Genomic DNA, 17,363 nt, shown 5'->3' with positions numbered 1-17,363 from the left:
AACAAGCATTGATTTTTTTTTTTTTTTTAAAAAAGGGTCACATTTACATCTTGCTTTGGAAACATGGCGTAATGACAGAACTAACTAACGTCAAGAATTAAAAAGTTTTTGCCCAGGACATTGCGCCACTTCTCCTTATTGCAAGCTTTTGGCCACCAGGGGGCAGTAATTTTCAACCACGACGAACACTATGCAGAGTAAAATGTTGTGATGTTACTCAGTCTTTGCAGAGGATAAAAAATATGTGAAAACAGTGGACCCCAAATTTTCCTCTTTGATAATCACGAACAACGGAACTCTCTTTACAAGTCATAGTCATTTCGGTCGCATTTGGGACAAAGTAATTTACTCACGTACAATTTCTGGATATAGTGACAGATACGGAGCATGTCAATAATAAGCATTTTCTGCCCCCTACGAAAAAATGTAAATAAATCTTTTTATTTTTACCAATTAAAAACAAAACTAAAAACTATACCGTATCCTGTGTGTGTGTGTGTGTGTGTGTGTGTGTGAATATATATATATATATATATATATATATATATATATATATATATATATATATATATATATATATATATATATATATATATATATATATATATATATATATATATATATATATATATATATATATATATATATATATATAAAGCAACCAAAAAAAAACATAATATTTGTAATTTACGGAGAGCTGTCTAAGCGCACGTCATCGTTGATATTTTCAATGTTAAGCTCAAGGGCTGTTGGCGATATCCAGCTAGCTTGGAAATAATATGATGTTGATGCTAAAAAAAAATTGCTTTAGCGGCATACTTTTTAGAGGGTCATATATAACTTCCCCTGCGCTGGCGGCCTTTCAGCCAACTGTACTGGCTACAATACAGGACATTTTATAACCCTGCCAACGCTCCAAAATCAATGTTTTCCTCTTTGCTGTGAATACAAAACAACGAGAGGCCGCTCGGAACAAATCCACACTTGGGCCTTCGCACGCCCCGTCACCTTGACACTCGGCAGCCATTTTACTACACACTTCATATCTTCTGACAGCGGTAGTTCGCGTCACAACCTCGTAAATTTACAAACGATAGGCGCTGAGGGTTGGACGATAATTGCCTGCGACATGAACTATTCATGCTGTAATGGAACTGATGTGCTATAATGAGCTGTTTTGCCGACATATTACAAATAATTTCGGGTGAGGAAAACCTTAACTGTTTTGATTGAAGACTCTTAAAGGAGACATACTGTTTGTGCGTAAAACGTTCCCCAATTGACTGTGACAAAACAACCCAATATCAAGAATTAGATACGCTCGGAAATAATTGTGTATAATTTTAAATGCAATGAAATTCTTGAAAAATAAGCAGGTGTAAAGCTCCATGCGCCCCCTCTCATAAAAATAGATATTTTCTCCCGTTGAAATGAATGTAAATTCATCCATTTTGACCTCCAAAATAAAAGCATAGATTGTCATAATGTGAAAATAGTGCTTCATAATATTGTTGTTATATTCTCATTCATAACTCACTTTGTTTACATCACTTGTTTGAATTTTGTGTCATACCTTCTGGTAAATGTTAACAAAATAAAAGCATCCACTGTTTTTGCAATGAGGTCTCTATAAGAGAGTGTAGGAAAAGGTTGCGTCACTCCCTCACCAATCACTTTACCGCACGCACATGTGCACCTTACAAATCCTGCACAGTACGGGAAAACTGCTATTACATAATATTTTGCACTGTGTGATATATTACACTATCATCCTCATATGTTTACAGTTTCTTCCACGCCATTTACTCCGTAATACGCTCAAAATGTAAGTCTATTCATTCATTAGTGGTTCATTATTATTGCCCGTATTGCTCCTACTGTTTTTTTTTAAATTGGCTACCTTATTTTTTTGCTCGATTGTGGAATGTAGTCTGCTCAGGGAAGTGACAGACTAAGAATTTCATTCTGTAGTATTGCTATGCTTATGACAATAAAACTCTCAAGTCTTGAAATGTTCCAGTCAATTTACTCTTAATTTGAAAATAAGAACGCAATACAGCACTATTAAGCATTCGTTTATATTTTCTGGTACCTGCAGCAAGTACCCCATGTTATGGAATAGAATAGAATAGAATAGAATAGAATAGAATAGAATAGAATAGAATAGAATAGAATAGAATGCCTTTAGTGTCATTTTACACAGGTATACAACGAAATTGAGAGTGCTGCATCGATTGGTGCATATTAATCAAATAAAAATGAATAGCATGAATAATATATAAATAAAGACAAATGAAATAGAATACAAATCTAGTTCCATACGAGTGCAATCGTTATTTTCACTGTGTTCATGTTTTGTTATTCAGAGTATTAAATAACTCTGGGGGAAAAGCTGCCTCTGAGTCTGTTTTTCCACCTTTTGTGAGCCCTCTGCATGCCAAATTGTATGATTTTTTTCCCACCTCTTTTTTGGCACGTTTTTTTCAGTGGCTCCAGAGGACAGATTGTCTAACATCACTTGAATTTACTCTTAAATCTCTGGTTTGGTTATTTTAGTGTTTACCAAACCTGTAAGATTGAAACATCTCTGTATATTAAACCTGATTAAGTTAATCTACAGTATTGTTGTATTGTTAAAACATACAAAGAAAATGGACCTTGAAAAAAAAATCGCATATAAAAGAAAGAAATACGATTACTTTTCAAAACGGTTCAGGTCGTAAAAGGGCAGCGAAACTCAGGTAAGCGTGATTTAAAATCATCAAGATGAATCCTAATAGCAAGTCATGTTTAGGATGCTTTAAACAAACATAAAATCCATTCCGGGATAAAAGCACACCCATAGGCATACCATGTACGTGTGCACGCTTGAGTTATACTACAGACTCGCTGTAGTTAAAGACTCGCGCCGAGGTAGTCGCTAATCGGATCACACAGGCGATGCGTGCCCTTTAGCTGCGAACGCCCTGCGAAGGCTCCCTCTTCATTAACATTTAATGAGCACATAAATAGTGCAAATGAAAATGGAATGAGTCGGGGAAGTCCACCGGAGGCTCGCAAACGTAACTCAAAAAGAAATAATTAACCTTATGATGGGATATTCAATTCAATTTAGAGTGTTTTAGGCTCAGCGAGCGGAAAAATGACGCACTTTAAGAGACGGCGCACCGTGGCGTCCGCTTCCCGCGCGCCGCAGACGTCGACGGCGCTTCCACATTCAGGCCGCCTCACGCTGACATGAGTAATGTTCCGTCGGCTTCTGTGCTGTCACGGGCCGTCCTCTTGTGTGTTATTCACCAAAAGTTGACGTCTTAATTCAGAAAAGTGCCATCTCAGCCAAAATCTCAGGAAATCATATTAATAGTTCAGTACAGTGGCGCCTTGAGATACAAGTGGCTTGACTTCTGAGTTGACAAATTTGTTAGCATGATGCTAACAAACAATGCAAAACACCATAGACAGTCTAATGACTTTTTTTTTTGTGGTTTTATAATCCTTTGACTCTTGTGCAGTATTTTCTTCCACATCGTTCTCGTGGTATTTTAGCCAAGGGATGGCGCACTCCTGCTAATGTGATAACTAATTGATCGTACCATGTTGAACTGGGTGAAATTTCAGCTTGCTGGTGTCTTCTTTCAAAACTGCACAAGTTAAAGCAAGGGAGAACATATCTGAACATAAACGGTGCATCAACACATGCAGATAGACAATATCAAAACACAGGCATGTTTTCATGAGCTACTATAAATATGAAGGTGAACATCTTCATTTATTTCAGAAATTCACATAACCGGAGTTACGTTTCTGAAATTACACACACAAAAAAAATGGTTTCTTGTATAACAATATGGTTTTTCATTTTGATTATTCTATTTTTTGTATCCATTTCCATTTATTATACTGTATGTCTTTAGTATTGTTTTTGGTTCATTATACATGTTTTAAAGCTGTAAAACCCTCACCTTACACATTTATCAGCCACTACATTTTCTCACATTTTTCCTGTTTTTAAATTCTCTCATTATTCAAAGATTTGTAAAAGGTAAGCAAAACAATTGGACAAAAAAAAACATCAGTGAAATAGCGAGGCCACAAAAGGTGAACCGCGTAATAGCAAGTAAACAGTGTTTGGAATTTATTTGCAAATTTACCAGAAAATAACTCACCCCCACTAAAAAAAAATATCACTTTAATTATTCAGGGTTGCTGATATGATTTGTGACTTTATGAGCATGCTTACCAATCCCGCTCGTGTTATTCCCGAAGATTGCGTTGCATTACATATATCTACCACTGCTAAAAATAAAAATGGATTTAATTTGATTTAACTCAACCTTTTTTTTAAGCGTTTTCCCCCCCTTAAACAGTGTCTTGTGAAATAGTAAAATCGGTTTCATAGATCATAGGATTTTCCTTCTATTGGCAGACAATTTTGCTGAAAATATGTTGTATCGAATGTATCAATGGGGTTACAAAAAATTCCCGCAATTAGTCAAACACATAAACTTGGAGGTTTTTTTTTTTTTTATCGTATTTTCTATGACGTTTTTCCTCTATTTCCTTGCATTTCTCTCGATCCATGAAACAATGTGTCCCCGAAAGGTGAACCGCATTTTAGCGAGGAAACACTGCTTTCCAAACTTCATGATTTTGTTTTGTTTTTCAACTTGATTTTTGCAGTGTATTTCGAATGGATGTATGAGTGGATATTTAAATAACATTTTTACTTGGAGGGTCATCTAAAACTAACTCAAAATACCATTCAAATGCTGTATTACATTGTCATAATATTCACCTATATGTCTGCTGCTTTGATCCACTGTTTTGTTTTTTTTTTTAAATAGGTGTGCTTGAAAAAAATGTGGAAGGTGAAGCAGAAGCCCTAAGTAAAGCAAAGACCCTCTATAAGTCCTGCACCAATGAAAGTGAGTGAGCCACCAACTGCTTTTCTAAGCGCTTTGTTTGACTTGTTTCGCCTCTAAGGATTCAACATGCTTACATTAAAACCTTAATTTTAAAATGCAATCTAATTTGCAACCCTGATTACAATTTTTACCATTATAGCCTATTGTAGCTAATTTGCATCATATTATCAGAAAACAATGTAACTAATCTCCGTATTATGTGATAAAATGGAATCATAACATAATTTGAAAGGAAATGAAATTACTGGAGATAAATTCAAGCGTCAAGGAGTTGATCAAAGCGCTATTTCCAAGGTCTAACTGAGCAAAAGGGGGGTACACCTTTGCTCATGACGCTGCCGGATGTTTTTGAGTGGCCCATGGCTGTGGACAACTGGGAGGCCGACTACGGTGAAGTACTCCTTGCGTTGCGTTCGATTGTTTCCCCGGCCGCGCGTTCTCATCAAGTCTATTCTTACAGGCAAAAGTTGGCGGGTGGAGGATGTCTTAGCCAAGTTGAACGTGAAATATCAAAATCCACTCCTGGTCTCCATGTACGTTGATGTGGACGAACGGGACTCCAAATCACACATCATCCACGTACGTGTGAAACAAGACAGTGATTGTCGTCTGACTCCATTTCCACGCATGCATACAAAATAGGAGTATTTTTGTTTTTCATAAATAAAAAAAAATGTCTTCTTTGTGGCAGTTTGAGCAGCAGCACAGCCTGGGCGTCTGGTCCAAAAGCGAGCATGCTTGTAACGGATCTAACGAAGAGGTGGGTGAAAGGTTTTTTTTTTTTTTTCTGGTGTCCATTGATACGAAACAAAAACAGACATTTCAAACTCATGAAGACATTAATGCGTTCAACTTAATTACTGTAATAATAATAAAAATAATTCATATAATGGTTAATAATGCCTTATTTCACAGATTACTGGGAAAAAAACTCCACGAAATCAAAAAAAATTCTCCTCAAATGAAGTTGATGATTCACAAAACCGCTCTGCATACTTTAGCGTCAATGTTGAGAGGTGCTAGTTCGATTACCGGTAGTTTGGGTCTCAATCCACGCCGTGTGTGTTTAACACCGACACGCTTTGCTCCGTTTAACCCGCGGTCGTCGTTTTTGTTTTCTTACATGTCTAAATACTACTCAGACAGAAGCAATCGACCGCGCTCCCATCCTGTGACCGGCCGTGTTTTGTGTGCGCGTAACTCACACAGCACGTCTCGGTCCATGCCGGTCGAAAGTAAATCAACGAGAGCGCTCGTTCGCTCCCGCTTGTCACGAATGCGATCGCTTGACAGGCGTGTCGGCTCTACGAGCTCTTTGCCATTGACCTGGTGAAGCTGATCCGCACGGACCGGGGTCTGTCCGTCAACGAGACGCAGATCAGAGAGGAAGTGGCCCGGGTAATGGAGCTGGAGAGGGGCATTGCAGAGGTAAGACCATTATGTTTACACTCCTGGCAGGTTGACGATAACGCTCCAGCACACAGGCTTGCAACTCAAGGCCTGCGGCCCAGATCAGGGCCCCCGAACACATTTTTTGGAAGCAAACCAAGAAGCGACGATTACCCCCATTATCCAGGGTGTCCCAAAAATCAATATCTACGAATCAACTATTAATACAATGTAATCTCGAAGGAAAGTTTGCATTTCATAGATTTTAGCCACAGTTTATCGTCTGTCCCTAACTGCGCTTCAGCATTAGTTTGAAAAGCTTGAAAGACGTCACACTGCTCCAACGCAAAGTAGAATTTACACAATCCGTATTCTCAAAGTAAGATCGGTTATTTCCTACTCATGTTTTAATAGATTAGATTTTCTCAAAAACAGAAATCCAATCTGTAACGTTTCATTTTTGGCAATTCTCGATCAAGACGTCATGCTAGCAAGTCACTTTAATTAAGTCCATGTTTTCAAAATTACACTACTACAGAGTGCTATTTTTTTATTATTATTACACGATTACAAATAGTACATCAAATTGGTAACATTTCGTTTTACTAACAATGTTTGCTAGCAAGTTAGCTGTCTTGGCATTCAAATCTTGCTAGCGCGTTCATAATGCTGTTTAATGCTTCACATTCACTTTAAATCTCGTTAATCCATGTTTTTTTTTTAAAGTGCATTACTATGGAGTGCTATTTTTCCCAAATTGTACAACATTACAAATAGTAAGTTCCCCCCAAAAAATTGGGAACATTTTGTTTTTGGTAATAGCCCGTTTTGAAGAAGTCATGCTAGCATGCTAACATCTTGGTATTGATATCTCGCTAGCACTTTCATAATGCTGTTTAATGCTTCGCATTCACTCTAATTGTTATTTCGTCCACGTTTGATTGAAATACGATAATTGTTATTTTTACAAACGAAAAGACAAAAGAAGGAACAGACGAACGGCATTTCCATCGGCTTCGACGGGGACCGATTTTCGACAAGTTTTCGGAGTCGCCCGAAGGATCGGGGCCCAAATGAAAGCGATTTCCCAAGGCACCACTGTCGCACGCACTTTACCTGCCCTCCACAAAGGCACGGAAATTCACAAGTCCATCACGACTGCTGCGCGGCCCTGACATTTACAGAACTCAAGGGCGCCAGGGATGTTTGTTGTTCCTGGAACGGCGGCGCAGCTAAGCTCGCGGTTCAGAGAGACCGGGGGGGATAAACAGAGCAACGAGTCGACTTTTAACCTCTTTCTTTTCTTTTCGAAGGCTAATGATTCCCCGAGTGTATCTAACGATCGAGAGTTGCGTTACAACAGGATGGAACTCGGCGAGCTCGCCGCCAATTTCACCCTTGAAGTCGATTCGAGGGTAAACTATTTACCCGGAACGGGAACGTACGCTTTCTTCCACCTTTCCATCCTCCCCGCTAACGTATTCTCCTCTCGCCGTTTGGGCTGGCGGATTTCATCCTGAAGCTGTTCAACTGGAGTTATTTCACCGCCCAGATAATGAATACAGTCAACATCACTGTCACGGACACGGAGGAGGTCATAAACTTGAGCCCCAACTATTTCAAAAAGCTCAAGCCGCTCCTGGACAGATTTACAAAGAGGTGTGTAACTTGGAATAAACGCGGCCATGCATATTTATCCTTCTTTGTGATTCGGCGCCGAATATTGATTGATTTGTTTTAACGCCTTCGCCTCTTCTCGCAGGGATGTGCAGAACTACTTGATGTGGCGTTTCGCTTCGCAGATAGTGGATCACCTGAGCAAAGCCTACAGGGACACGGCCAAGGCTTTCAAGAAGGTACCGCGCAAGGATGTGGAAAGAAAAATCCAAAAATCTCCACGCGCTGAGTCATCAGGTCGGCGTGTCAATCGGATGTCTAATATTTCTCTGCAGGCCATGCACGGCGCGACGGCAGAGGAACCCGTGTGGCGCCAGTGCGCGGTATTTGTCAGTGGCGCCATGTACAACGCCGTCGGGCGACTGTACGTGCAGGAGGCCTTCTCCGATAACAGCAAAAAGATGGTCAGTGCTCGAGCGATAATTGATCAAACGCATTATAAACAAAAGAAAAGGTTAGAGTTTGTTTAACTTGAATTTTAGGGTTTCGAGCTTTAACTAGGGCTTGATTAGAGATTAGGGTCGGGGTTTCAGATTAAGGTTTCAAGTCTGAGTTAGGATTTTCAAATTTAGAGTTTCGAAACAGAAATAGGGCTTTAAATCGGGTTTAGGGCCATCATTGGGGTTTTAAAACAAGATTTCGAACCTTTTTTGGGTCTTAAAATTTAGGTATCATATGTCTCTCATGTATTAACTCTTTCAGTGTCATGGACGAGAATTTTCCTCTTTCAAAATGGTAATAACAATAATAAATAATACTTGTCAAATACGTTTTTACAGAGGGTAGCTGACACTCTTGACTAATGCTTACCTAATATGAGCCATTTGAACTGTGACCATCGGATGGCAGTTTGGCAGCATTCAAATTGCTCTAAATTCCTCAGTGTTTTAGCTACCGCCACATGTTATATATCATTTTAAAGGGAATGAAGTCTAGAATAAAATATCACAATATCTCGATTCATTTTCATAGACACAAGCCTCATTTTATGAAAATACATCATGTATAATTACAATCACGATTTTCTACAAACCTTGAAACTGATATTTACTTTAGTACAAAAAAAACCCCTTCAAATTCTGTCGTATTCGCTTTCTTTGATGCTTCAATACAAATATTTTCCTTTAAAATACAATTTTGGACTAAACATCGTTCTCTAATAAGTCTCGAAACAATTCTAAAAAAAAAATTCTCGTTTTTAAGCGTAGTTTTGCCCATTAGAACCACATGCCAGCAGCGTGTGGCTTTGCAAAGTGCAAAAATTGTTTTAGTCTTCCAATGAGCCATCAAGAAAAATCAAAGTAAGTAAGTAAAAACTACATAAAGGCTGATCTTTTTTGTGATTTTCTTCTAAGTCTTCGACATCAATGGAACAGTTAACTGTGTTAATTTTTTAACACTCTGTAAAATTCACTGTGGTATACAATGGGGTGCAATAGAAAATGTCATTTTTCTTAATTTCGTAGACCAGTGGCGATCTTAAATTACACTTAACTACTGCATGGAGAGTTTTTCTTCACAGTGAGCCACTTGGGAAATAAATCTTTGTCACCCGTTGTTTGTCTATTTACCAACATATGGTCGCGCAATTGGGAAAATCACACACTTACGCGCACACACCCAAACACACACACACAGAGTGCGATCCAAACGCATATGTGGGATGTGGACCACAGGATGACGTGGAGATTTACGGCGTGTGTCATTTTTGAGAAATGCTTAAGCACGCACACACCAAAAAAGCACAGAGGAAGATGATTTACAATGCGGGTGCGTGTCGTCCGCGCAGCTATTTCACACTTTCGGTTCGTCTCGCATTGCTCCGCCTGTCTTTACGTTTTATTGTGTCTGTCGGGCATGTACGTCTTTTTCATACGAATTGCGTGTCCAAACAAGAAAAATGAAGACACAGATTGTTAGGCTTTAATTTATTGATTTAACATACTAAAAGCAATCAAGCTATTTAAATATTTTATATTGTCAATGTATTGTTGTTGCTAAACTGCTGCAAATAGTTAAGAATTTTTGCCCGTGGTTTTCGTGGTGGCCAATGTCACAGAATCCAACTGAGCCACCTGTCGTAAGATGTCCATTTTTAAAAGCTATTTGAGGATCAATAATGTGATATGTTGAAATAATAAATTCAACATTGACATAAAGTGAATGAAACCAATTTTGCTTCTAAAGTCAAATTGTTTTGTTTCTATATAATTGCACATGTTTGAATTTATTTATTTGTTTTTTTTACATACTCAGAAAAGTGCTATATATTATATAAATCAATGTATTGTTTTTTAAACATATATATCTATATATTAATATATATTTTATATTAATATTATATTAATTTATATTAATTATATTTATATTAATATACTTTACTTGAATTTTTGCCTATTTAAAAAAGCTCTAATATATATATATATATATATATATATATATATATATATATATATATATATATATATATATATATATATATTTTTTTTTTTTTTTTAATTGGAACTTTTTCGCGGTAGACCACAGTTTGGAGACCTCTGCCCTAGTGAGAACATTTATTCACCCATCACATAGCTTTCCAATAAAGGTGTGACTTCTGTGACCCATGTGTCTTTTGGCCCTAGATGGAAGAGATGATTAAAGATATCCGAGACGTCTTCATCAGTAACCTGAAGGAACTGACCTGGATGGATGCAGTCACAAAAAAAGCAGCAGAGGAAAAGGTATGAAAGCAGCTATGTAATTTTTTGAGTTGAGAATGGCTGGAAAACTTATTTTTTTCCCCAATCGTTCCTGCTGCCAGGTTCGAGCTATCCGGGAACAAATCGGCTACTCTGACAACATTATGGATGATAATTACCTCAACGAGGAGTACAAAGACGTGAGTGTCCACCAAATTTGTCGGATTGCTGTAACTTGATACACAATTTGCACAATTATCCATATCTATCTTGCAAAATGTTTTTTCTTACTGCTGATAGCTGCGCTCTGGTTCTTGTGTTGGTCTTAGCTCAACTACAGTGTGGACGAGTTCTTTGAAAACATTGTGCACACCACAGCCTACAACAAGAGGAAAGTTCTGCAGAAACTCAGAGTGGAAGTCAACAAAGATGAGTAAGACTGAATTATGATTATTGATTCTCAAATGAGGCTACGAGTACTTCGGGGGTACCTGAGATTTTAACGGATGTTCTGCGGGTATCGTCATGCTAACTGAATGTGTTTTAATGCCATAAGAGGAACAGTGCCTTTATCTTTTCAAAATAAGAGCAAAATAATTGGAACATTATTGCTAATATATTGCAGTTTATTGCTTTTCGGATGCACCTTGTCATTAGTGACACAAACTTACAAAAGTAATGCATTACTTTAGGTGATTAAGTACTAAAGTCATCAATTACTCTGGATAACATGTACTGATGAAATTGATTGATTTTGGTACTGAAGTACTAAAGAATTAGTTACTTTAGGTCCCAAAATATTAGAGTACTATGTTACCTTAAGTAATTGATGACTGTAATTTATAAACTGATTGATCTCTTGAGTACTTCATTATTTGTATGAACAAATAACAGTGCCATTTTCTTCTCAAATTATGAGCAAATTAGTTGAACATGAAATAACGTATTACTAAATTTTGCTGGTGTGACTCCTATGCAATGGTGCAAGCTTTTTTTTGTAGCTCTATACAGATTCACATTGTCCTCAAGGACAAAAACATTCTAAAGTAATAATAAGTAAAAAAATAAGTTAAAGTAATTACTAAATAATACATTACTCTAGTACTTTACTACTTATAAGTACTTAATTGTGGTACTGAAGAATTAAAGTAATTTATTACTTCAGGCACAAAAGTATATTAGTTCCAACAAAAGTATAATAGTTTTAAAGTACCATAAGTAATCGATTACTCTAATTTATAAAGTAATTAAATCCTGTAATAATGAATTTTTTCAAACAACCGATTACTTAATTCAGTTCCAGCCCTTTTTAGAGACTCATTTAGTAACTGGGATTGAACGTTTGAACTCCGGGATAAATAGATAAGACAATAAGGTGCATCTGGACAAGACACGAGTGGCTGAAGAGAGCTGATTGGCTAACACAAGGAACAGGGCTGATGAATAAAAAATTGGATTACATCATATGAAAAAAAAAATCATTAATTTTTTTCTGACAGTCCTTTTCTTGTGCTCGTCTCCAGGTGGGTGTCAGGAGCAGCGGTCATTAACGCTTTCTACTCATGGAGAAAAAACATCATAAGTATTCCACATTTGCTATGACCTTTTCTCACATGCCATTTATATAAAAAGTCTGCACACCAATGCCTTACGAATGAAAAAGATAAAGATAAATCATCCCAAAGCGTTTTTCCACCATTGCTGTGTCCTATAACGTCTTCAAAATGACTGAATAAGTCCCATTTTTTTTCTGTCTGTATTCAGAATTACTCACATTCAAAATGCTAAATGGAAATCAGCTGGCTCCATTCAAATTGCCTGTGATTAACACCAATTACATTTGAGTTATTCTAGTAGTTTTTTTTTTATTTTGCTTTTTTCAAGAAGATTAAATGTTCAGCGCTAAGAGTTCACGGCATTTGCAAACGTTTGATTTCTTCAAGCTTGAGAAATGCCCCCAAGCATGACGCTTTCACCTGCTTCACTGAAAATGTCATTTTCATTTGGCGCTGCTTGTGTTTGGAGCACATACATTTAATTTTTTCATTAATTTTTAAGAGACATCTAGTTTTTGGTAGTGCCATATTTCTCTACTGACACTAAGTTTCAATGTGAGTAAATTGTATATATATATATATGTATATATATATGTATATATATATATATATATATATATATATATATATATATATATATATATATATATATATATATATATATATATACACATATATATATATATATATATATACACATATATATATGTGTATATATATATGTATATTAGGGCTGTCAAAGTTAAAGCATAATACAGTATATAGATACACACACATAATATATATATATATATATATATATATATATATATATATATATATATATATATATATATATATATATATATATATATATATATATATATATATATATGTGTGTGTGTGTGTATGTATATATATGTATAATATATGTATATATGTATATATATATTATGTGTGTATATATCTATCTATCTATCTATCTCTATATCTATCTATCTATCTCTATATATATCTATATCTATCTATATCTATATCTATCTATATCTATATCTATATCTATCTATATCTATATATATATATATATATATATATATATCTATATATATATATATATATATATATATATATATATATATATATATATATATATATATATATATATATATATATATATATGTTTGTTGTATTGTATTGTTTTTTTTGGACTAGCTCTGCAAGTGTCTCCGTTTCGTGTCTGCCGTTAGTATTCCCTGCCGGTATCCTGCAGCCGCCATTCTTCAGCAAAGGCCAAGCAAAGTCTCTGAACTACGGAGGGATCGGCATGGTCATCGGCCACGAGGTCATGCACGGCTTTGACAACATCGGTAGGTTGTTGAAAATCAGGGCGCTATGGAGTTGGCAGACACGGCGCTTAACACATTTGTTTGACTGGAGTGCAATTTGTAAAATGGAGACGCCATTACCTGTGTTTTCTTGATTTTACAGTGCCAGCGTGAGATCCAATCGTAGTTAACCCCCCGTTGTTAATATTTGCTACGTTTTCTCGTTAAAGTTGATTGTGCTGTACTGCCCCAGAGCCTTATATGTATTAAAAAAAATCTTTACAATAACACAATCTAAGTGCCCCCACTAGTTTTAACACAGCATTCTGATTATTACTATTATCACTTGCCGTCACAGTCGTTCAGGGCTTAGTAACGACCAATCACTGCTTACCTGTTTTGCGAGTTTGGTCATGACGCTTGCTGGAAATAATCGAATTGCACATTTTTCCTACGCAATGTTGCGATCAAGAATTAATATGCAAATATGTGTTTTTTTATTATTATTATTATTGAACCTTCTGGCATAAACACTATTGGTATTTAATGTATTATTTATTATTATTATTGATATTAATATTAGAATTATTTTTACTATTTTTAATTATTGTTACTATGAAACATTATGTAGAAAAAATTGTAATATTTAAACATTGTAAAAGGAAAATCAATGTAATGAGCAGAATGATAATTGTAACCCCCAACTATTCTTCTTTTCCAAAGTCATGTGCATTATACATCTTTTTTATTTGTTTTATGACTATTATGAGTGTGAACCTTTAGAAAGGAACAATATTAATTTTGAACTTAATTATTATTATGAGTGTGAACCTTTAGAAAGGAACAATATTTATTTAGAATTTAATATTCACTTATTTTTGTTAATAATATTATCACAAGCAGTATTATTGGTATTATTGGTACTAACATTTAAATATTGGAAAAGGAAAATCAATGTCACTAAGCAGAATTATGATTGCAATTCAATTGCATTATAAATCTATTATTATTATTATTTATTCGTTTATACTTTTTATATTATGTTATTATTTTTTAATATTGTTATTGTGACAATCTGGGAAGGAACAATGCTAATATTTAATTATTATAAAAGGGACATCAATGCAATGAGCAGAATGATAAATTACAATAAAGACTTGTATTAAAAAAAACACACACACAAGTCAATTAAGTATAAAATAAAGGAAAAATGTACGTAATAGGATCATTTAGGGTCCCCCATTTTAAACTTGCTTATTGCAAAAAAAAACCTTGTTTGCCAAGATTACCATAAACCAAAATCCTTCTTCAGTACTCGAGTAAATAATTAGATTGCCATCATAAAAACGACACGAGCCCATGGGGCATTTGGAGGCGCGTTAATGCAAACTCTTGGGATTTCACTCAGCTCTTGACATTCTCCCATGGCTTTTCAAAGTGATGCATTCGCCGCCTCGTTCCAGGTCGTAAATACGACAAAGACGGCGACCTGAAGGACTGGTGGACGGAGGACTCGGCTCAAAGATTCCTGGAGCTGTCGGCGTGCATCGTGGATCAGTACGCCAACTTCTCTTGGGACCTGGCCAACGGACTCAATGTACCGCAGCCCATGTCAACAATTCCACTTTCTTCCGCCGCTCATCTCCCCGCCGCCTCTCCGCGCTTTTATATTTTCCCGTCGACAGATCGCTAACTCCCCCGCGGTACTTTTCCATTTCCTCCCCAGGCGCCGTTTCCCTTTTGGAAATCATTTCTTCCATCCTACAGAAAGAAAGCTGTTTACACTTTGCGCTGAATTAAGGGAGCGTTCCGCTCTGTTTACGCCGCCGTCTCTGTCTTGTCCCACCTCTAGCTAAAAGGTAACAACACCCTTGGGGAGAACATTGCCGATAACGGAGGAGTGCGACAGGCCTATCAGGTAATGAGCCCGCAAACGTCGCGCGCAATTCGTTGGGGAATGTCCTCGCGATATCGACTGGAGATGTCAGACGCTTTACTGACAACTTTTCAACTACTGTGTCGTGTGGAGTCCGCAATTACGTTCGGCGGCGATGAAAATTTGGAACGGACGGCTAGGTCGGATATTTATCGGAATTTTGATCAGATGCCTGAGCGGCCAGGGTCGCATTTGAAAAAATCGAATCTGTGTCGTCAATACTACCATTTCAAGATTTCGAATAGGGCCCGAAAAATCGGAATTGAGTCGCTTCGGGCTGCAGTGAAACTAGCTGATGTTCACGAACGAACCGAACGGCTAGTTCGTGAACGTCAATTAGTGACAAACGGCTAGGTCGGCTACATATACACACATTTTAGGTCGGATACTTATCGGAATTTTAATCAGATGCCTAAGCGGCCAGGGTCGCATTTGAAAAAATCGAATCTGAGTCGTTCATACGACCATTTAAAGATTTTGGCTAGGGCCCAAAAAAATCGGAATTGAGTCACTTCGGGCTGCAGTGGAACTAGCTTATGTTCACGAACGAACCGAATGGCTAGTTCCTGAATGTCAGTTGGTGACAAACAGCTAGGTCGGGTATTTATCGGAATTTTAATCAGATAGCTAAGCGGCCAAGGTCGCATTTGAAAAAATCGAATCTGTGTCGTCAATACTACCATTTAAAGATTTCGGATAGGGCCTGAAAAATCGGAATTGAGTCACTTCGGGCTGCAGTGGAACTAGCTTATGTTCACGAACGAACCGAACGGCTAGTTCCTGAATGTCAGTTGGTGACAAACAGCTAGGTCGGGTATTTATCGGAATTTTAATCAGATAGCTAAGCGGCCAAGGTCGCATTTGAAAAAATCGAATCTGTGTCGTCAATACTACCATTTAAAGATTTCGGATAGGGCCCGAAAAATCGGAATTGAGTCACTTCGGGCTGCAGTGGAACTAGCTTATGTTCACGAACGAACCGAACGGCTAGTTCCTGAATGTCAGTTGGTGACAAACAGCTAGGTCGGGTATTTATCGGAATTTTAATCAGATAGCTAAGCGGCCAAGGTCGCATTTGAAAAAATCGAATCTGTGTCGTCAATACTACCATTTAAAGATTTCGGATAGGGCCCGAAAAATCGGAATTGAGTCACTTCGGGCTGCAGTGGAACTAGCTTATGTTCACGAACGAACCGAACGGCTAGTTCGTGAACGTAAATTGGTGACAAACGGCTAGGTCGGATATTTATCGGAATTTTAATCACATACCTAAGTGGCCTGGGTCGCATTTGAAAAAATCGAATCTGTGTCGTCCATACTAGCATTTGAAGATTTCGGATGGGGCCCGAAAAATCGGAATTGAGTCGCTTCGGGCTGCAGTGAAACTAGCTGATGTTCACGAACGAACCGAACGGCTAGTTCGTGAACGTCATTTGGTGACTAACGGCTAGGTCGGATAGTGATGTTCACGAACGAATCGAACGGCTCTTTCGTGAACGTCAATTAGTGACAAACGGCTAGGTCGGATATCTATCGGAATTTTAATCACATGTCCAAGCGGCCTGGGTCGCATTTGAAAAAATCTGTGTCATCCAAACTACCATTTAAAGATTTCTTTACGTCAAAGAAATTTTTACATCAATGTTTAGCATGACGTTTGATATCGCACATGTTTGGCGTGCAGGCCTATCAGAATTATGTGAAGAAAAACGGCGAGGAGCCACTCCTGCCAGGACTGGATCTTAACCACAATCAACTCTTCTTCCTCAACTTTGCTCAGGTAGCAGACAATGAATTATTCGGTGGGCGATACGATAAATAATGGAACGCCAAGTTCCATGTTTAGAATTCTGTCCATTGTGTTGACTTGGCGATTCGTTTGCAATCTGCAGAAT

The 17,363-nt window shown here is 37.2% G+C and overlaps 1 protein-coding gene across 1 annotated transcript in view; it reads left to right on the top strand.

The window, feature by feature from the left end:
- Positions 1-17,363, top strand: part of LOC148415518 (neprilysin-like) — a 40,935-nt gene that overhangs the window by 20,126 nt on the left and 3,446 nt on the right. Inside the window, exons 5-21 of the mRNA XM_088428316.1 lie at positions 4,845-4,925; positions 5,220-5,315; positions 5,386-5,504; positions 5,617-5,685; positions 6,219-6,353; positions 7,628-7,729; positions 7,837-7,973; positions 8,077-8,170; positions 8,267-8,395; positions 10,616-10,714; positions 10,795-10,872; positions 11,002-11,105; positions 12,196-12,254; positions 13,455-13,574; positions 14,996-15,129; positions 15,385-15,450; positions 17,153-17,248. Of these exons, the coding sequence (XP_088284442.1) occupies positions 4,845-4,925; positions 5,220-5,315; positions 5,386-5,504; positions 5,617-5,685; positions 6,219-6,353; positions 7,628-7,729; positions 7,837-7,973; positions 8,077-8,170; positions 8,267-8,395; positions 10,616-10,714; positions 10,795-10,872; positions 11,002-11,105; positions 12,196-12,254; positions 13,455-13,574; positions 14,996-15,129; positions 15,385-15,450; positions 17,153-17,248 (1,718 nt within the window). The remainder of the gene's footprint in view (positions 1-4,844; positions 4,926-5,219; positions 5,316-5,385; positions 5,505-5,616; positions 5,686-6,218; positions 6,354-7,627; positions 7,730-7,836; positions 7,974-8,076; positions 8,171-8,266; positions 8,396-10,615; positions 10,715-10,794; positions 10,873-11,001; positions 11,106-12,195; positions 12,255-13,454; positions 13,575-14,995; positions 15,130-15,384; positions 15,451-17,152; positions 17,249-17,363) is intronic.

This window comes from Hippichthys cyanospilos, chromosome 11 (genome assembly GCF_059441005.1).
Source record: "Hippichthys cyanospilos isolate Australia breed blue-spotted pipefish chromosome 11, RoL_Hcya_1.0, whole genome shotgun sequence".
Taxonomy (NCBI): Eukaryota; Metazoa; Chordata; class Actinopteri; order Syngnathiformes; family Syngnathidae; genus Hippichthys; species Hippichthys cyanospilos.
The sequence above is the reverse complement of the archived record's forward strand: the minus strand, read 5'-3'. Positions and strand labels throughout refer to the sequence as shown.